Source organism: Cordyceps javanica, chromosome 2, assembly GCF_051103115.1.
Source record: "Cordyceps javanica chromosome 2, complete sequence".
Lineage (NCBI taxonomy): Eukaryota > Fungi > Ascomycota > Sordariomycetes > Hypocreales > Cordycipitaceae > Cordyceps > Cordyceps javanica.
In genome coordinates, this window is record NC_139296.1 from 1413091 (window position 1) to 1434338 (window position 21248).

The following is a 21248-nucleotide window of genomic DNA, read 5'->3' on the forward strand; positions in this document are numbered from 1 at the left end:
ATATGGCTCACTTCAGCGGCGCCCAACAAGGAAAATTTGGCTGACCCTGTCTGTCTGTGGCTGCGCGGCGCGCGCATCTCGCAAGGGGGGTGGATTATATATAAAACAAATCGGGTCCTTTGCAGCACTACCCGCTTCCTGGGCTTGCACCCAAGGCTCTGCTATACTTGGGTTCCTACTTTGTACAACGTAGGTAAGTAGGAAAGATCGGTGAGGGACAAGGCCTACTGAATAAGGTAGGGTTGGTTGGTTGGTAGCCCAGCTCCTGCATGTGGCGGTAAGTATTCGTCAGGTTCAGGTAAAACAGCACGAGTCTATTCCGGCGAAAAGGGGGACGGAGTTGTGCCGCGGTATGCAAGTATGCGTGCTCTTCCTCCCCCCCTGCAAGGCTACTGTAACATGGCATACTTGTGTGATCAGCACGTTATCTTGACCAAATCAACTTTCAAGGCAGATGTCATTTATTACCAACAAGTATCCTGAAAACAGACCATACAACTATACCAAAGTATCGAGCCATCTCGGCCAGTCCTTAAAAGGAAGAAGCAAAAAAAGAGAAGAAAGAAGAAGAGAGAAAGAAAGAAGAAAAGAGAAAAGAAAGAAAAAGAAAAAGAAAAAAAAAGATCACGCCTTAATCCAGCAAGACTTGGAAATCAAACTCGCGGTTCGTGTACAGGCAGTACTGCGGCAGCGTCCAGGGACCGCACGATGCGCCGCCAAGACCGTGGTGCAGCCAGTCCAGCTTGACCACGCAGTCCGGCCTCTTCTTGCGTCGCAGCTCGTACGGGTGCTGCGCGGCGTCAATGTCCATGGTGCCGTAGCGCAGAGCGTTGAAGCTGGCACCGTCCTGCGCGCCAAAGTTGGCCCGCAGGATCCGCCCGTTCTCGCCGTGCAGCTCGACCTGCCGGACGTCGGTGCGGTTCCCGCCGTCCTGCGGGAACTCATAGTCGACAAACAAGTCGTCCACGCTCGACGCCCAGTTGCCCACCGACTGCGACAGCTTCTTGTCGCGGTACGACTCGCCGGGGCCTCGCCCCCACCAGGTCACGTTGCTGACGCCCTTGACCCCGGCCGAGATGCCATACCGGGCAAACGTGTCGGGAAGATCGTTGCCGTGCGCGATCCCGTGCACGTGCAGGTGGATGGAATCGCCGCGGAACGTGTACGTGAACACGGTGTCGACGGCCCACGCGAGCACGGGAGGCGCGATTCTGGCCGTCACTTCAATCTGAGCTCCGCCAGAGATGGACATCCACTTCACCTGTCGCACATTCATGCCTGTTTGGTGAAGACGGCTATCGCTCCACCTTCTGCCATGGCCGTGGCTGTCGTTGTCTGTTTGGGCTCTGTAAAAGTCCATGTAGAACCCTTCTGACAGCAGGTTCAAGCCCGGCTGGCTCGACCTATTCCAGCCGTTGAGTATGCCGCGGACAATGTTGAAACTCCATTTTGAGGCACCGCTTGCCGAGGTGATTTGGAGTCCCGTGTCAGAAGCTTTGCGGATATGCGCCCTCGCCGAGGTGAGCTGCATGGGAAGCGACTCGGATATGGCAGCAGGCTTGGAAAGTTGGATCTCGCCAAATGCCAGCTGGTGGCCTGCCTTTGCCCAATTCGTGTCCTCCCGAAGCTTGAAAGAGATAAAAACATACGACTCAACACTTAGCTTGTTGGTAATCTCGGAACTGTAGCCCTCGAGCTTGACTGTCGCTTCACCATGTGGCTTGGCCGCTACATTCTCGTTAGTCTGGATTGAGAGCAGGGAAAGGATTCCACGTACAAGCCGGGATTGTAATGTTGCCGCTCGCAAGATTCTTCACGCCGTCCGCTCTGATTTCCCAGGTCGCCTCGATATGCTCCAGGCCAATAAAGTCGTAGCGATTTATGACTGTCAGAGTATTGCCTTGCAGCGAAACAGTCTGCACTGGCTCAATAGCTTTCGCGTACTCAACCAGATTTGGGCCACGGACATGGTCCGACCATATCATGCCGTCCATGACAAAATTTTTGTCGTTCGGCTGGTCACCAAAGTCACCTCCGTATCCCATATACTCTTCTCCGTCTTTGCTCTTGGTGCGCAGGCCCTGAAGGCGGTCAGCATATGGGCATCATCATGTGAGTGAGTCAGGTCTGATACATACATGATTATTCCATTCCCAAACAAAGCCTCCCATGACACGAGGGTGTTTGTAGAATGCATCGACATACTCCTTGGCGTTTCCGCAAGAGTTTCCCATGGCGTGCAAGAACTCGCAAATGACCAGTGGCTTGACCCAATCACGCTCCTTGGCGAATTCTTCAATCCACTTGACCTCAGAATACATGCGGCTGAAAATGTCGACCGTCTTGGCTTGCTGGTCACCCTCGTAGTGAACGAGGCGTGTCTGGTCGACACTCTTGATGTAGTCATACATAGCTTGGTGGTTTCTTCCGTAAAACGACTCGTTGCCCAGAGACCAAATTACAACGCATGGGTGATTCTTGTCGCGGCAGACCATCTGTCTTGCCCGGTCAACATAGGCTTCAGTCCAGTCTGGGCTGTCGGACAGGGCGTTATCTTTAAGACGGAACATGCCATGGCATTCAAGATCGGCCTCGTTGAGGATCCAAAGACCGAGCTCATCAGCAACATCGTATAGCCTAGGGTCATTGATCTGGTGAGAGGTGCGGATGGCGTTGAGATTGTGGCGCTTCATGGTGAGCAAATCACGTCGCATAAACTCGTATGGAACCGCTCGACCATGGTCAGGGTGATGCTCATGTCTGTTTGTGCCACGAAACTTGACTGGCTTTCCATTGACACAGAAGACGCCATCGATCAAACCAGCTACCCTGAACCCAACCCGCTGGGCTAGACTGCAGCCTTGTCCGTCAAGGAAATTCAGGACGACGGTGTATAAATATGGCGTCTCAGCAGTCCACTTGTGGGGGTTTTTGACGGGCAAAGAGAACTTGCCGGAGCCGTCGATAGACTTTGTGTCTGAGACGATGCATTGGCCTGTGTGATCAAGAAGTTTCAGCTCGACACGTGAGGATGCGCTCGTATCCAGCTTGACATTCAATGTGGCATCTACAAAATGGCCGTCCAAATCCGTGGTAACAAAGACGTCAGTGGGGTGAATTTCGGGAAACGCGTGGAGATAGACGTCACGGAAGATGCCGCTCAGCCACCACTCGTCCTGGTCTTCGATGTAGCTGCCGTCGCTGCGTTGATACACCTCGACAGCAAGCACGTTTTCGCGGCCCAGCTCAACCAGCTTGGTGACGTCAAATTCGCTTGGGTTGCGGGCGCCCTGGGAGTAACCTACCTCCTCGCCGTTGAGCCAGACGGTAAATGCAGAGTCAACGCCCTCGAACCGAAGGCGAAGCTGATGACGGTCGAAGTGGTCGCCGACGTGGAAGCGCGTCACGTAGCGACCACACTCGTTGTCCTCGTAAGGAATATTGGGGGGATCACAGGGCCAAGGATAGTCGAAATTGGTGTAGTGAGGACCCTTTCCGTACCCCTGGAGCTGCCAGTGGCCGGGGACGTTGATGTCGGAGAAGCCATAGGTGTCAAAGTGCTTGCGGTAAAAGTGGCGGGGTCCCTCAAAGGGGGATTTGGAAATGGCAAATTTCCAGGTACCAGAAAGACATTGGACCTTGGCTTTTGTAATATCTCGGGTCAAGGCTTGCTCTTCATTATCATAGAGATAGAAGTGGCTCCTGGGATAGAGGGTGTTGCGGTGGATGACCTTCTGGGTGCTCCAGTCCGGAACGCTGCCCGGGAACAGGTGCGCCTCCGTCATTGCCGTGCGCGTGGGTGAGCCGAGTTGGCAGGGGAGGATGAGGTTTGATCTTTTGAGGAGGTCAAAATGCCGATATTGTTGAAACAGTCAGAGGAGGTTGAGTTTCGTGGTTGCAAGTGTGCAGAGTAACAAGTTTGGAATGGCGGACCGGGAGTTTGTATTTATATTTCAAAAAACGGTTCGTGCCATGAGAATATCACGGGCGGTTGACTATGGAAACAGCAACCTTCCTGATTGAGAAAACAAGGTTAGAATATTGACAGAGTGAAGACGAGTGTCACTTGATGCCGGGTTGCAATTGTATAGATGCTAAGGCTTGTCAGCCGACAAGAGGAACAGTGTAGTCGCTGGGAGGGTGGGCAGCCACAATGTTGGGAGGGCGGGGAGGATCTAGCGGGGACGGACAGGGAATCACGAGGCCTCTATGGGGCATTGTGTTAGTAGCTCTTGGCGAGGTACCCGTAAACCCGCTGGCCCGTTTGCAGCTCGTTCCGATCAACTAGTCACTGGTACTCCGTACAAGATGGTTTTTTTTCTTGCCTTTTTTTCCTTGATATGTTACAAGAGAAAAGCACGCAAGTATATGATGCTCTTCTCTCACAGTGATACCGTCATTTTTGAGATGTAGAGCGGCAGGTCCGGTGGGAAGCCTCTTCTTCTTCACATTGGCCGTCGCCGTTTGCCGTCTGCCGCGCCACCAGAGGGGCTTAAGCGGGTGGCTAGTGGGGGACATGCTTCGCCGCTGCAGCACTTGCCCAAAGCCCCCCGTGCCCCCCCACGGCCGCTGTAGATCCACTGGGGCCGCTTGAGCTCAGGTACCCTGTTAGCCTGTCTGCCTGTGCCTGTTGGCCTGTTGGCCTGCTGCCGTCCCCCGCACTGGTCCATCGGCAACGAGCAACCACGAATCACCGGTGCCAAACATCCCCCCACTCGCGAAAGCTCTCCAAGGCAAGGAACGTCTACCTACCTGAGTGTGGGAAGCTCCCTTCTGCCTGAAGAGAATAAAAGAACTGAAAACAAAAGAAAAACAAGAGAAAAATTAAAGTGAAATTAAAGTGCCAGACTTGAAAATTTTCCAGAGTTTTCTTGCAACACCTTCACCACTATGGACCGCGTAAGGATCCGGGTCAGATGGCCTCTATCCGTTAGTTAATGTTGTGCATCCTCACGCCATGCATTCGTGCATGCAGTTCAGGTACCTAGGTAGGTACAGGTTGGCATATTGCCTCACCACCTCGCCCTCAACATTAGCCATCTGATACCACCCGCACAGCCATCATGGCCAATACTTGGCCACTCCACCAATGCAAGCCCACCGATGCAAACTTCCTCATCCAGTTTGCCAAGACACCAAATACATCCCCAGCATCGTGTTTTTATCGTTATATAGCCCATCGGCACTCTGGAAATTGCAACCGCTCACGCGCTGTCGTCACGTTCTCTCATCCATCGCGCCCTCGTCACTACACCGGCTGCGGGCTCTCGAGGCCGAGAAGCTGCCTTGCACAGCACATGATACAGTCTCTAAAGACAATCAGGATGTGCATTTCACCAAGTGGAAATCTTAAGCTACTGCACGGAAGCCAGCAAGAGACAAGTCCAAGGGCAACAAAATCGTCCCACCCCACAACTAACAGCCACTGTCATGATGAGATGGGTCTATTCGCCAGGGCCTGAGACTTATCCCTCTAGACGTTCTTGGAGGTGTCTATAGCGGCTCTTCCTAGTGCTAAGGACTATGAGAATAGTAATTACTTGAATGGAAGCCTCGGCAAAAAAGGAAGACCGACCCAATCCCCCCCCGCTCATGCCGATACGAAGGAGCCAAGAAATACCTGGTCTGGTGATGATAGCCACTACATTGTTCATGAAAACAACAGCCATGTACAGAGAGCCGTTCATTCCCCTTTGAATACTATCAGAACCTGCCATGACCGCAGCTGTACAGATAATGGCAGGCATCTGGCAGCTCTCTGTCATGCAAAAGACAAGCGCTGCTCCAAACTGCTCCAACGTCCGGGCTAACTAACCCCACGAAAAGGCTGCCAATTGCTAGTGACAGAATGCCGACTTGGGCAACGATGAGATCTTTTCTCATGCAAAGCCGAGCGTGTCTTGATCAACTGCTCACTTAAAACAGGGACAAGAATCACCGTCACGACGAAGCGTCGCCGTAGAGGTGATGGAGACCACCAAACCAGTCTGCGGGCCAGAAAATGGATTAGTATAAAAAGCCGTTAGGAAAAGCAAAAACGAAACAATTCCACCAGGAGCTACGAAGAGTTTTTACTCGCTTTGGACCAGGACCATCCATATCTATGTGTCGCGTATTGCTGTCGGATATCCGCCTATCGGAAGCCAATGGTAGAAATCATAAGGCTTATGAGCAGGAGACCGAGCTATCAGTCCTGTGGAAACAGTTTGCGAAAACCAAAGTCACCTTCTTTTGCTCCGTGAAAAGCGTGCGAGATGGCTTGACAGGGCGAGGCGCTGCCGTCCGCCTCCTTGGCCCGTACGCCGGAGGCGGGCTCACGAGGCAAAGTAAACGATAAACACAGTTGAATGACAAAAAGGATATAGCCAAGCGATTACGCGAATACAGACCGAACATTCATAGCTCAGTAGACAAGAAAAACTTCTATCAAAGTATTGAACGTGCTAGCAGACGTCATAAAAAAGAAAATTTCGGCCCTTTAGCATGAATAAATAACGGTACTAAGATCACCGGCTGTCGAGGAGGGGATATTTTACCCATAAACTTTTGTCGCGATCATATTACACACAGTGTAGATATCACCCAGCCGGCCAAAGTTTTGTCACCAATGACTGAGCCAACAAGTACGCAACCTCAAATCCAGCTCAGATCAAAGACGTCTGAGAACTGGGCTTCATTTGAAACTCTTGGTTAGCCAACAGCAAACTTGACAGGATTTACCAAAAGGGAGGCGAGCGGAGGCGAAAAAAAAATTGAAACATGATAGAGTAGAAATTTACCTACTGATGTTCAGGCAGAGCGTCTGCGTAATGACGCCGCCCAGGCTCACGACGATCAGCATGGCGCGCGGCCCGTGTACGCCTTACGGCATCGCCAGCAGCAGGCCGGACAGCAGTGCCTGGTAGGATGTAAATCTGATGTTTCAATGTCCAGATTGAACCTGAATCTAGGGAGGAAACACGGATAAAATCCATCGAACTAGACTCCTTCTAGGGCACTGTACCTTTTTTCCTCGGTTGCTGATTTACAAAGGTAATCATCACGGTTGTTGCTGCTAAATATTCATCGGGCAACTCACTTCGACGCATCTTGAAAACATCCACACAAACATGAATTGAATCGTGTTTAAAGTGACACGGCGAACTTGAACAGTACCGTACATCATCTCTGAGCTGTAGACGTCATGGTGTAGTACACGATTGAAGCACACATCTCCGACTTTTCATGTAGGATGAACATGCGCTGAAAATCGTTCATCCTACTGTGAGTAAGGCTGTCTGGGAGTAGCAAGTCATGTTAGGTACGCGGCCATTTGAGGGATTCATTGCGTCGCTCACAGCCTCGCTGATAGTTGGAACGAATGTCGTACGCCTCTTCGAGCACGTTTCCTTGTCCAACTTGCGCAAGCGACAATCTACTAAACGAAGGCCACGGGCAAGTAGACTTTTAATGCAAGCCAAGGACGAAGTTTCTGCGCACGAGGATGTCAGCATGAAACGACTTGGTTAGATGCTACGGTGACAGTCTTATGCTGTGCCGGGTCCATTCTGTGAGACAGGGCTGAGAGCCGGGTGGCTCTGTCGCGATCGTCTATCGCGATCACCTATTTGACCACTCAGGGTCCTGCTCTAGCCCGTGTTAGTGTCTGAGCAATTGCCAAGATACGTGATGAGCATCGGAAGCGGCCAGCCACATCATCTGCCGGAGCTGTCTGGGACAGTACACCTGAGCTGAGACATTCCAAGGTTGATTAGGTTTCGATTGGGGAGTATTTTTCTGCGAGCCTTGCTGAACGAGCAACAATTACGAAACAAGACTGGATGTGGTGGCAACATTCACGAATGCCATCAACTTTTCATGATACCCCGGAAATAGCGGAGTTGCCAAGCGAATCTTCTAGGCCTGATCAAGTCTGATCTTCTACGTTTGGTATTCAGAGCAGAATGGTCAAGTCTCCTCATTTCGCCCGACGATCCAAGCCCAACACCGAGTTGCTGTGCGCAAGAATGATCAAGACCGATTATAAAAGTCCCAGCTGGCCGCTCGTCAATGGCAAAATATTCTCTTGCATCAACACACAGCTCACTGGCCAGAAACCATATTACTCACGAATCAATCAAAAAACTATCCTACCAAAATGATGCTCAGCAAGATTTCCCTGCTCGCCCTGGTCGGGTTCACCAACGCAGCCATCGTCAAGGTTTATCACGATCGCAACTGTCAAGTCGAGGCCGGTGAACGAAACGTCTGGGACAATACATGCGCACCTACCGGGTCGTGGAGCTCGTTCAAAATTGTGTATGACGGCGGGCTAGGCCAGAACATCAGAGGCCACCACACCAACAACTGCTGGGAAGGATCTACCGGTGTTTGTACGGACGCCAAAGCTTCGGACAAATGCTACGATTGCAACAAGGGAGATACTTCCTGCAACGCTCTCGGGTCCTTCTTTTGGTCTTGTTAAGCCGGACATCAGGCCTCAGATTCGACTTGAGTCACACTTGTCCTCCCCTGTTGAAGATCTGAGCCAGTTTGATAGTTGCAATGTATGGAACCATCGATGAGTGAAGATGATTGGCAACGGTAAAAGCGACATGGAGATTACGGGACCTTTGGACATGCTAATCCATGTTCGACCGAGGAGCAGGGTTATGGCGGCTATCACAATATCGTTCAAGCATGTTCTGCCAAGTTTGCTTTTTCCAAGATCTTTGTAGCTCTAGTCTACTTATTCATTGCAAATTCAAGATTTCTTATCAATGTATTTGAGCCCTACTTATGTCACAAATTCCGCCCATGCATGGATCCAGAGGGGTTCAAAAATCATCGTGTTTCTCGAATAGGCTAACATGGCCCATTGCTCGCGTCTCGTGTTACTGCTCTCGTTTCGCCGGTCAAGTATACGGCACCATCTCTTCGCCATCGTCATGTTCAGCAATCAAATAAAAATTTACAGCGTTGAATGACTCCTCAAAATATGAACTAGTATCGATATTGAATTGTAAGATCTATTAGCTATTCTTTTTTCTCAGTTGGTTACGACCCGCTTGATGACAAGGCCAAGTTTTCTTTGAGCCGCACTATATCTAAAATTCATTTTTGACTATATTATCAAACTCCCTGCTAAAAGTCCGGCTCTCTCAGCAGTAGAAAGTAGTGAAGCAATACAAAGACTGGTTTCTTCGACGCCGTCGTGTCATCTGACCATGCCAGGGCTCCAGCCCGCTTCTCCAACACCGCCAGGGACCCCCTTAGCAAATTCCCCTTCAACCAGCATCAGGCTCTGCGTTGTCGAGTTTCCTCTGATTGTCTGAAAATTCAAGTCTTTATGCCGCTACCCGCGCTCAGACGTTCGAAGAGGGAGAAGACCTGCCTTCAAGAGCCTTCTTGCACCTCTCCCGTTGGTTTCGCGAAGCTAGTTCTCTCTGTGACCAGAAGTGCAAGGCTCTGCAGGCTGCTCGCCTGCAAAATCTCAAAGACGGGAAAGTCGACCTTGAGGTCCTTCAGGAGCCAATTACGCAACTCCACCGCAATCAGACTGTCGATGCCGTAAGCGCTTGTTGGGCGCGTGGGGTCCAACTCCGCCAGCTCAATCATCAGGTTACGGCTCAGCTTCACTCGGATCGCCTCAAGGATGATGGCAGATGCATCTGCAAACGAAGTAACTTCCTTGAGCAAGGCCAGAGTGGATTGCGTGCCTTGGTCCACAGAGCTACCACCGGGCAGAATATCAAGCATGGACAGGTGAGAGAAGATGGGACTGGACATCCACGATACTTCACTGCCTGCCTCACTGGTGTCGATGCCGGCAATGATGACAGACGTATGCTCCTTCTGAGTTCCTTGAATGATCAGCTCCATGCTAGCAAGCAGTTCAGCTTCCGTCACGCCCACGTATCCCTTTCGCTTCAGGTTGCGCAGTTTGATGCCGCTCTCCTCCTCAGCGACCGCGCCGACATCAATCATGAGCCCTAGATCAATGGCTGTTGCTGGCCGGCCGAGAGATCGCAAATGCGCAGCGAGGGCGTCCTGGTAGGTATTTCCAGCACCGTAGTTTGCTTGACCGGAATTACCTAGAACACCAACGGCCGAGGAGAGGATAACAAAGAAATCCAGTGGTTGGTCAGCAGTAGCGACGTGCAGGTTCCAAGTCCCGTCGACCTTGGGCTTGAGCGCGCGATTGAAGGACTCCAATGACATGTTCTCGAAAATCTGATCATCGAGAACCATGGCAGCCTGGATCATACCCCGGATGGGTGGCATGTATTCGGCAACTCGGCCAAGTTCAGACTTCAAAGCTTGCGCATCGGTCACGTCGACAGAGAGGGCCTCGGCCCTTACGTTCTTCTGGCGAAGTTCCTCAAGTAAATTCTTCATGGCAGGTCGTTGGGCCCCGGAACGTGAGGCAAAGATGAGATTTCGGGCTCCATGGGCAGCTAACCAACGGGCTAAGCTCTCTCCCAAGCCTCCGAAGCCGGCGATTAGATATGAAGCATCAGGAGAGAGGGTCAACGGACCCGAAACCACTGGATAAGCCTAGATGAGAGAGTAACACAAGGATAAGTATGCTGTCACAAGGCACGTTGGTGGCGGGGTACATCAATGCCTTACCGGGACAATGTCGTCTACACCTGGGACGACAACAACCTTTCCAACATGTTTACCGGCTTGCATGAACCGGAATGCCTCCTCAATCTGAGCCATCGAAAAGGTTTTGATAGAGGGAATCGTTTCAAGCCGTTTAGAACGAATCAGCTCCATGGCTTCAAGAAGTAATCGGGATGCAAGCGGTACGTTGGACCAGCGGACAGTATTCAAATCCACTGCGTGGAAGCTGACATTTCGCGAGAACGGTTCCATGTCCAGGAATCTGTTTTGAATAATGTCCTTCTTGCCCAACTCGATGAAGCGACCAAACATGGCAATGCAGCCCCAGCTGGCGCTGAGCGCCTCACCAGCCAAGCTGTTCAAGATCACATCGACGCCGCGTCCGCAAGTCGCTTCCTTGATCTGGCGCACAAAGCTTAGATCGCGGCTGTTGAAGATGCGGTCCTCGGGGATACCAAACTGCTCACGAACCAAGTCTCGCTTCGCTTGCGTTCCTACCGTGACAAAAATATCGGCGCCAATCATCTTGGCGTACATGATGGCCGCTTGACCGACACCGCCAGCCGCGGCATGGATTAAAATGGATTCACCTTTCGACAGATGCGCGAGGTATGACAGGCCGTAAACAACGGTGGCGTAGACAATCGGAATAGAGGCGGCCACGGCAAAGCTCATATCGTCGGGAATGCGCTGCATCACTCTGGCATCATTGCGCAAGTAGTTACAGTAGGTGTTGCGACTCCAGACGGTCACACGATCCCCGACCTTGACGTTGGTAACGTCCGCACCAATCTGCGTGACAACTCCCGAACATTCGAATCCAAGAGCTGTATCAGCCATCTGTCCGGTACTGATCATGATGTCTCGGAAATTGACGCCTGATGCCTTGACTTCCACCTCAGCATCATGTGCAGCCAAGGGCTCGGTTAAGCGGGTATCGTCCTCAAAAACCAAGGTGTCAAGAAGCCCGGGGGTGTTGATATTCAATTTTAGTGGGCGATTCTCTTGATAGAAAGGCTGCTGCTCAATGTTTTGTTGCCGGGTATCATCTCCGGCGACGCGGTCATGAATGGTGCGGTTGACATCGGGTTGGCCGATTACCCGGTGAATTTGCCAGCAACCGCTCTGATACAAGTACTCACATTCCTCAGTGCCAGACTGGAAAAGATACCCAAATAACCTCTTGAGCTCATCAACTGTCTTCTCAGGAGCGGCGCGGTCGATGTAATCAAAGTCTGCCGTGTAGAATTTCACGTTTTCATATTCAGTCCGCAGGGTTCGCGCGAGACCTTGGAAGAGCGCCGCGTCGGGCCGCGTCGAGGAGCCGCATGCACCCTCCGAAACCCACAAGATGGCCTTTGCAGTTCTCAGATGTTGCAAGGCATCGAATTCTTGAGGTTGAAGATCCCGAATGATGGCGCGGTCGAGTTCAGCAATCGAAATACAGAAGCTGTTCTTCAGCGACGTTTCCGCGACTCGGGAAATTGAAACAACCTTTGTAGACAGTCCGAGGTCGTTACCAAGCTTTTTGATCTCACTCTGTACTATTCCTGACAAAGGGGAGATATCGTCGTCGGTGATTATGACCACTGACTCCGCTTGCTCTTCGCAGGGCTCTGTCGTACGGTCCAACGCCACACACGACCATACCCGACCTTGTTCGTCCTTTGGTTCGAGGTTGTCTGGAGCACCCAACGTGAAGTCACCAAAACCATGACGCTGTAGGGCTTTGGCCCATAAATCCTCGCTCATAGTAGGTCCCCATTGACGATAACCCTCTTCCGACATCCACCAACCAGGGGTACAACCAAAAGGTAAGAACACCTGGTTTAGAGGGTTGGATATCTCTACCATGATAAGACGGCCGCCTGGTTTCAACAGTTTGCGAGTGTTTTCGATAGTTTTGTCGATATTTGATGTGGCATGCAGAACAAGAGCGGCGACAACCACATCGTACTGCTTGTCGAAGCCTTGATCGACAGGATCCTCCTCAATATTGAGGCGTCGAAACTCAAGCAAACTCTCCCAATTCTTGAACTTGATTTGGGCTTGCTCAAAGAAGCCAGAAGAGATGTCGGTGAATGTGTAGGATTTGAATCGAGGATAGCGGCCGTCCTTGCCTGCCATAGCTTCGAGTATGCTCTCAGTAGCACCACCGGTACCTGCACCAATCTCCAGAATGTCCATGTTTGGATTCTGATTGGATAGAAGCCCTGCATATTGGTAGAGTGTTGTGGTCGGAATCATTTTCCCATAGTACCGGTATAGGCGGTCATCTTCTAACATGATGGCCAGCGGATCGGCTTTTCCTAACAGTATCTTGTCTAGCTGTCGGCCCACGCGACAAAGGATCTGCGAATCGACATCCGTGGGCTCGAGGCGATCAATAAGTGCCTCCATCTTGGCAACGACAGCGGCATCGTCCAATTTTTGCCAATCTGCTGTTTGATGAGGAATCTGATTCGACATGACCAGTGTTTGCTGATACTGCAAATACTTGTAGAACATTTGAAAGTGTGGCTTCATGTCCTGTACCTGGTCCTCGCGGATATTCCTCAGCGCTTTATCATAAAAGTAATACGCGATGGTTTCGAGGTTCGCAACGCGAGTGGAATCTTGCACCACAGGCAGAGTCTCACACATCATTCGATCACTCACTTCCCGCGGCAGAAGGTTCGGGTCTGGCTGCCAGGTGGAATGGAAACAAAGCTTGCGAGCAGCGGCCCCATCACCCTCTGCATCACCAGAAGAGATGTCGAGTCTTCTGCATTGCATAGATTTGAAGCTGGCCACAAGTTCTCCGGTGGACTCATCAGCGACGAGCACTTGAGTATCGAGTTCACGGGGTCCACTAGGCGCGACTGTTGTAGCGCACTTGAATACTTCTTCGGGGGATTTGCTTATCTTGTCGGATATGAATACTTCTTCAAAAGAAATAGGCACAAAAGCGGCCGGACAGGCCTGTTTTCCGTGCAAATAAGCTGGGAAGATCATCTGAACAAACCCGTCCATCGTTGCCGGGTGAATCAGATGAGGATACTCATACTCAAATGGCATGAACGTCTTTGTATTCGGCACTGTGACGAAACCTTGGGCTTGACCGGGATTGGACTTCAGCGTGCCGGTCATATTGCGGAACGGGGTGGCGAAGTTCAATCCGGCTTCGGCCATCATGTCGTACATGTTATCGGATGATCGTGAGCCTAGAAAGTCATTCGAGGCCATGATAGCATCGAGATTTGGCTGATATGAGAAGTGATTTTGAGTGCTCGCGATATTTGAGTTGTGCACAGCACAGATCAAACCATGAGCGTGCTCCAGCCAGGTACCCGAATTATATGAGAAGACACGGAATTCGTACCATGTATCAGAGAAGGTAGAGCTGCTATCCTTGTAGTGTCTCATGGAAAACATAGTCTCCACCATTTCGTCGTTGGATGGGACTACGAGACCGCTGCTGATTTTGATATCCTTCAGGCGATACCCTGCGAATTCTCCGGCCGGCTTGACATATTCTGGGAACTCCCGCATGTGACGAAGAGCCTCGATTGCCATGCAAATGTATCCCATGCCCGGATAAATGTAGGATCCTTGAACACTATGACCTTTGACCCAGGGCTGCTCACGTAACCGGATCAGGTTTCTCCAACGCGGCTCCATGGGGTTCCAGTCGCTGACTGGATACCCGAGCAGGTCGGTTCGCGCATGTCGTCGAAAGCGGTGCTCTATGCTCAGTCGAGACTCGTGCCAGTGGCGCTTGCTGTGATTCCAGGAGTATGAGGGCAAGTCGACAATGACCTGTGGCTGAGCTGTGCCATCCGGGTCATTGATGTGGGAGAGCTTGACAGGGACACCTTTGGCAAATAAGAATGCCGCCGCTTCCAAGGCTGTTTCGCATGCGTCCTGTCCTCTAGAAAGCATTGACTTGTATGTAATATCACTTCGCTGTATGCTAGGAGCGCGAAGAGTCTGGTTGACGGGGCCTTGAAGTGCGGCATGAGGACCGATTTCAAGAAGCAGGTCGACGGTGGAAGTTACTCGACGTCGACTGCGCTTGTTACTAGCTTGCTTGGTGCAGAGGGCTTCCAATCCATCGCTGAAGCGCACACAGGAAACCATATTTTTTCTCCAGTACTTTGGACCCAAAATATCCGTCTCCGTGACCAGGCCACCAGTTACAGTGGAAAACATCTCCACGCCTTCAGAAACAGGGTTGACTTCCATTCCAGCGAGGGAATGCTCGTACTCCAAGGCGACAGCTTCCATGTGGTGTGAGTGATAAGCCGTGCTGACTTTTAGAAGTCGAGCGAAAGTTCCTTCACTCTGTAGTGATTGCTTCAGAGCATCTAGTGCAGCACTATCACCAGAGATCGTGACATTGTTAGGGCTGTTGACGCAAGCCACGCCAATTCGACCCAATTTGGGATCGATGTCTTCGATCTTCTTCTTGGCGTCTTCTTCAGATAAGCCGACGGCCATCATGGCACCATTCGCAGACTTGAGCTTTTCGGAGCTCGAGTAAAGTCCGCGAAAGTAAGCTGCTTTGATGGCTGACTCGGCAGGTAAGATTCCTGCAGCGTATGCGGCCGAGATCTCGCCACTAGAGTGTCCGATGACTCTCTGCGGGTAGATGCCCCAGCTTGCAAGAAGGTCCACCAATGCCATCTGGAGAACAGTGCAAAGAGTTTGGCTAAAGAGCGGCTCATTAATGCGCGAGTGCTCTTCATCCTTTTCCAACTCTTCTATGACAGACCATTCTGCGCCCAATTCGGAGACAAAACAGTCAGAGTCTTGAAGACGCTTCTGGAAGACAGGGTATCGCATGAGCTCCCGGCCCATACGATACCACTGCGCACCCTGGCCGGTGAAGATGAAGGCCACATTCGAAGTCTTGGATGGGGCACGTATTGGCTTCTGATGGGTTTCCAGCATCTTCTGGGCCAAGTCCTGGACAGAATTAGCGATGACAAAGGAGCGCCATTCATGAAGCGTTCGACGTGAGCATTGGGTGTAGGCCAGATTGTCCAGGAAAGTCTCTTCATCGGCGGTTTCGCGCCGAGAAACATGCTCCGCAAAATTCGCTTTGCTCAGAACTCCATTGCTCTCTTCATGGGTAGACCACATGAAGATTCTGTAGCGCGGGATTATCTCTGACTCGGGCGAGCTGATGCCACTGGAACCGCCGTTGAATCTGATCGTGTACCCGTTACCCCGGAGCCGATGTGTCCCGTTCTTTTCATTGCCACTACTGACTGTCTTGCTGGCATCAAGAATCGTCCTTGGAGATGTTCGGTGACCGGCTCGCAGCCCGCGACTGACTAGGTAATGGTAGGCATCGTCCAGAATAACGTGACTGTTCGTGCCACCAAAGCCAAACGAGTTGACACTGGCTCGGCGCTGTCCACCGCGAGGCCAGGGCATCATCTCGGTGGGTACAATGAGGTTCCAGCCCTTGAGGTCGATCTTTGGGTTAGGAGATTGGAAATGTATGCTGGGCGGAATTACGCCATGCTCGAGGGCAAGTACTGCCTTGATGAGACCAGCGAGCCCGCTGGCACCTTCTGTGTGGCCGATGTTGGGCTTGACGCTTCCTACATACAGAGGCATCGTTTTACCATGCTCGTCCAGTGGCCGATTTTGTCCGAGCGTGGCGCCAATTGCGCTCGACCTGGTGCTAAGTGTCAGAGAGACCTGGATCAAGATGCAGAGTGAAGAAGGCTTACTCAACTGGGTCACCAGCCTGCGTACCGGTACCGTGAGCCTCAAAGTAGTCGGTGCCGTCAAATTCAAGGCCAGCATCTCGATAGGCCGTCCGAATGAGGTCGCGTTGCGCATCAGGAGATGGCTGAGTGATGCCAAATGTTTTGCCATCCTGATTACAGGCGCTGCTCCGAACAACAGCTCTGATTGTGTCATTGTCACGAATGGCATGTTCGAGCGGCTTCAGTATCAAGGCCGTGACGGCCTCGCCACGAGCATAACCATTGGCCCGCTCATCGTAACTATAGCAGACCGAATCCGGGCTGAGAAAGTGCAGGTTCGACATGGTTGACAGAACATCTGGCATGAACATCAGATTTGTCGCACCCACAACAGCCTGCTTGCTCTCGCCCGAACGTAGACTCTGGCATGCCAAATGCATCGCCACAAGACTGCTACTACAAGCAGTATCCAGGGTCAGGCTTGGACCTTTCAGATTGTAGAAGTAGCTGATCCTGTTAGATAGAATTGAGGACGAATTGCCAGTTGAGGAGTGGATAGGCGCAATTTCGGCATCTCGGTCGCCCATGTCGTAGTAATCGTGTGAAAAGCAGCCGACATAGCAGCTGGTCATCGTGTCGGCAATGTCCTCGAGATTGATGCCTCCAGATTCCATGGCTTCATATACACATTCCAAAAGTAAGCGCTGTTGAGGGTCCATACTCTTTGCCTCGGTGGGTGAGATGGAAAAAAATGATGCATCAAAGGACCCGAGGTCTTGCTGGAGGAAATGTCCACCCCGGGCATTCATCTGTAGCGTCACGTTAATCCGTGTATCAAGAATATTGGGAGGGCGGAGTTTCTTGACATACATTTCCTGCTCTTTCTGCATTTGGGTGATAAAAAGCATCAACGTTCATCCGATCTTTGGGAACTTCGCTCCATGCAGCTTGCTTTTCCGCGACCAGCTTCCAGAGCTTGTCGGGATTGGTAGCATCACCAGGAAATCGACAAGACATGCCCACGATAGCTATGGGCATCGACTTGTCTTCTTTCAAGATGCCCCGAACCAGAGCATCCGGTTGTGCGAACTCGGCATCGGTCACGAAAGGCATCTTGTCACAACGATATACCGTTCAAGTGCGATCCGTACTGAAATGTGTTGAGATGGAAGAGCGGAACAAGTGTACGATAAAGATAACACGAGGGGGCTAAGTGATGTCAGTTTCCTCTAGAGTACAATACAGAAACGCGTTCAAAATCGCCAGCACGACTTCCTGCTTTTAAGAACTTCTCATCTTCTCGATATCTAACAAGTCCCAGGCCTTCACGCGAGGCTGGACATACAAGGCTCATGCCACATGCACAGCCCTCCGAGCCTTTCTCGATTTCGATATTGTTTGGAAAAGGAAGATTTCGTTTCTTTCGTCCGGGCCATGAGGCTTACTCGGAGAAGGATGCTGACGTTTGAAATACCACCTTCGGAGCATTTTCGGTAGTCCACGCACCGCCTCGAAATAAAAGCTGATAGGGAGAAGATGTTGGCCGGGCCTATCTTCGAAATCCGCCGAGCCTTGACTGTCAACTCACAACATGTGATTTGAAGCGTAACCATTTTTATAGGTCTATAGGGGCTATTTTCTCGCTTCTTTCTTCAATCGCTATCAAAATGAGGTTCCTTTGCCTACATGGTGCTGGGACAAACTCCCACGTACGTTTGTTTCCCGGCCCAGATCCAAGAACATTCTCAATCATTTCTGATACTTGTTTAGGTCCTTGAAATCCAGACTGGTCGGTGCAATGATGCTAAGTTTCAAGCAATAAATTCTGTAACTCACCACCAACAACAAAACAGCCCCAATCCGTGCAGCACTAGAATCCAGCGAAACATTCGAATTCATTGATGGATTTCTCGATGTTGAACCTGTTGAACGTACGTTATACCCAGGATGGTTATTCATTATTTATCACTGACAGAAATATTATTGACTGTCAGCAATCAAAACCCTTTTCCGCGGTCCTTTCTTTACATGGTACTCGCCGGGATTCGGTGGCCACACCTTGGAGGAGGCCAAGGCGGATTTAATGGACTTGATTCAAAATGAGGGTCCCTTCGATGCCTGCCTTGGGTTTTCTCAAGGCGGTAGTCTGTTGGCATCCGTCATCATGGACCATCAAAGAAGCCATCCATTCGGTCCGGACCTCTTCAAACTGGCCGTCTTCATTTGCTCGGCCGCTCCGCTGCTCGTGACAAAGGCAAAACAGATGCCCGATGTTTCTCATGATTTGGCTTTTATTGAGAGACTGGCACCATTGACTAAGCCTTGGTCAGGCCCCTATGTTAGGGATCATGAACCTCAACCGGATGAGTCGTGGAACATTTTTATTCCCGACAAGGTGATTGAGGCAGGATTATCGATCAGGATTCCAACAGTGCATATTTACGGCAAGAAGGATGAGGCGCTAAGCCTGAGCTTGAATCTGCGAGACATGTGTGATGCGCGAATGAGAGTAGAGCTTGATCATGGTGGCGGCCACGATATTCCGCGGTCGGCCAATGTTGTCCAGGATATGGTTGCAATGATCCGTCGAGCGATACATTATGCGGTGATAAATTCGTAGCATCCTAGTTTAATATATTGAGATTTGGTCATACGATACCTTACACGCGGAAACAATGAATTTACAGCCGCATGAACAATAATTCCTTGATGCAACTTATTTAGTCTATAGAACAAGCCTATGAAATTTTAGGAAAAGAAGTACAAGTCAAAATAGAAGCCCAGTGGTGAAACAATCAACCTGTCCCACTGAATTTCGCCGTTTCGGCAGTCAGGCTGTTTAGGGTAGTCGCGAGAGCGCTGCACGAGATAGTTGGGTCTAAAATGTCAACAGTTTGGATAGAAGGCAAGATAACTAGGTGAGAGATGAGAAATATTGAATGCAGCTCAAGCAAACTTTGACGCCACAGCAATTTTACATATCCTTGTTATAGACCTCTCTGAGCTACTTCCAAAGGAACCTAACGAGCCCCCAATTTACGAAGCAAACCACCACTCAAGGAATGATTCTAGAATCGTGCCGCTAGATTGTTCTTCGGTTCCAAGCTGTAAGTAACTAGAAGAGCCATTAGTGAGCTATCATGTGAGGATATTCGAAAGTTTCATCGATCGTACCAGGAAACTTCTCATCCACGTTTTTCGGGTGTGGAAGAAACCAATCGGCGATACAGAGCGCCAAATTTCTGAAACGAGCAAACCACGGTGAGTTTCCGGCGGGAAAAACGAGGTTGTGGATGAACATGCTATTCTTCGCCGCTGTAAATCCACTGTCGAGCATCAATTTCTCGTACTGGCCGAGCCGGTCGGTGAGACACCCATCCTCGCTCTTGAGCGACTCGGCAAGTGAGATGGCATCAAAAATAGCACTGGTTGCGCCTCTTCCGAGATACGGCGTCATACTGCCCCCCAGAAATTGATTAGGCTCGGACAAGCAGAGACGCATGAGAAACCCGTACCTGTGAGCAGCGTCCCCCAAGATTGTAACACGCCCGGTATGCCATGGCGTGATGAGCTCCTGGGTTCGAAGGTAGGAAATGAAGACGGAACTGGGAACAGTGATTGCAATCAGTGACTTGAGTAGAGGGTGCCAATCCCGCGCCCGACTGAGGCATTCGTCTTTCAGCTCCTCTGCCGTCATCTGGTCAGGCGACTTGGTTTTGTTGTGAAACTCGTTGGTGTAGCATCCGAGGCCAATCATGAGAAAGGAGTCTTCAGGGTCGATTTTCTGCAGATCATATGGTCCGTACGGCTTTTTAGGATTTTTGAAATACGAAATGACCATGGATTGTCTAGGAGTCAAAACCTGTGCAATAGAGATCAATTAATCGCGATTCTAGGAAACCACAACGACCACATATTGGTCCGGCGTCACTCACTAAACCACCGGAGCCCCAGGGTATCATCGCTTCCGTTTCCGGCGTCAGTGGTGCCTTGAAATAGATGATGGTGACGCCTGTATCGCGTCTCGTACTGTCCGGCAACAGCTGTTTTCGAACTCGAGATCCAGCACCATCAGCCCCGACGAGCACATCACATGCCACCGTCTGACCATTGCTAAAAGTCACCTTGACCTGATCATCGTCCTGGTCGTATGAGCAGAACTGCATGTTGAATGCGACCGAGTTTCCAAGGCCGTGGAGCAAGGCAGTCCGAAGCTTCCATCGCGAAATAGAAATGGCCGAGCGTGCCGCCTGATTGTCTGCGCGATACTTGACTCGACAGTGTTGATCCATGAAGCAAGCCCGATTGCCGTGCATCTTTGGTACCCCGACGGCATTTGCCAACAGCTCTTGCACTTGCGGCTCGACCTGGTCTCGCAAACGTTGAAAGATTTCCGGCACAACTAGAATCCTGAATCCAACCAGAGAATTGCCAGCGCCTTCGGCAGGCCCCCGCTCGTATACAGTTACTGAGTATCTCGCATCATTTTTGAGGAGCTGGGCAAGAACCAGTCCTCCGATGCCAGCACCGATGATGGCAATTCGAAGCGGAGAGTTTTCTGTTGATGTCTCAGAAGCCATTTCTTTGTTCAAATTGGAGGGAACTTGGCTTCGACAACGAACATCTAACCGAGTTGCGATCCTGCCGTTAATTCTACATTCTATAAATTCGTGTTATAAATTCGTGTCTGAGTCTCGGGACGTTCCGTGGCCTGCATCCATCTGGAGATGAGCTGACCAGCCTGGACACGCACTTTCCGTTTTTTGCGCCGATACCATTTGTTTCTTTCATCCATTGTCCCAAGTCGGCGCAAAGATTCCACCGGCCGGCGGGTTTCGTCTCGCCCGCATGAGCAACTGTGGGCGCACATCAACTGAGAGTGGCCAGCCTCAGCCTTGCTGAGGTGACTTCGGGTAGCCTCACACTTCCGAAACCCCG

General features: G+C 51.0%; 4 protein-coding genes across 4 annotated transcripts; 1 reads left to right on the forward strand and 3 right to left on the reverse strand.

Moving 5' to 3' along the window:
- Nucleotides 1-631: 631 nt before the first annotated feature.
- V2A60_002919 (uncharacterized protein) lies at nucleotides 632-3785 on the reverse strand (the record flags this gene model as incomplete). The annotated part of the gene is made up of 3 exons (XM_083254263.1): nucleotides 632-1728; nucleotides 1778-2081; nucleotides 2139-3785. The coding sequence occupies 3 exons, from the start codon at nucleotides 3783-3785 to the stop codon at nucleotides 632-634; spliced, it is 3048 nt and encodes a 1015-aa protein (XP_083110389.1).
- A 4352-nt stretch (nucleotides 3786-8137) lies between these two features.
- On the forward strand, nucleotides 8138-8464 carry V2A60_002920 (uncharacterized protein; the record flags this gene model as incomplete). The annotated part of the gene is made up of 1 exon (XM_083254264.1): nucleotides 8138-8464. The coding sequence occupies one exon, from the start codon at nucleotides 8138-8140 to the stop codon at nucleotides 8462-8464; it is 327 nt and encodes a 108-aa protein (XP_083110390.1).
- A 911-nt stretch (nucleotides 8465-9375) lies between these two features.
- V2A60_002921 (type I polyketide synthase) lies at nucleotides 9376-17423 on the reverse strand (the record flags this gene model as incomplete). The annotated part of the gene is made up of 4 exons (XM_083254265.1): nucleotides 9376-10536; nucleotides 10612-16276; nucleotides 16332-17119; nucleotides 17181-17423. 4 exons carry the CDS (start codon nucleotides 17421-17423, stop codon nucleotides 9376-9378), a joined length of 7857 nt encoding a protein of 2618 aa, XP_083110391.1.
- Nucleotides 17424-19437: 2014 nt separating this feature from the next.
- On the reverse strand, nucleotides 19438-20890 carry V2A60_002922 (uncharacterized protein; the record flags this gene model as incomplete). Its single annotated transcript, XM_083254266.1, has 2 exons — nucleotides 19438-20172; nucleotides 20246-20890. 2 exons carry the CDS (start codon nucleotides 20888-20890, stop codon nucleotides 19438-19440), a joined length of 1380 nt encoding a protein of 459 aa, XP_083110392.1.
- Nucleotides 20891-21248: the final 358 nt, after the last annotated feature.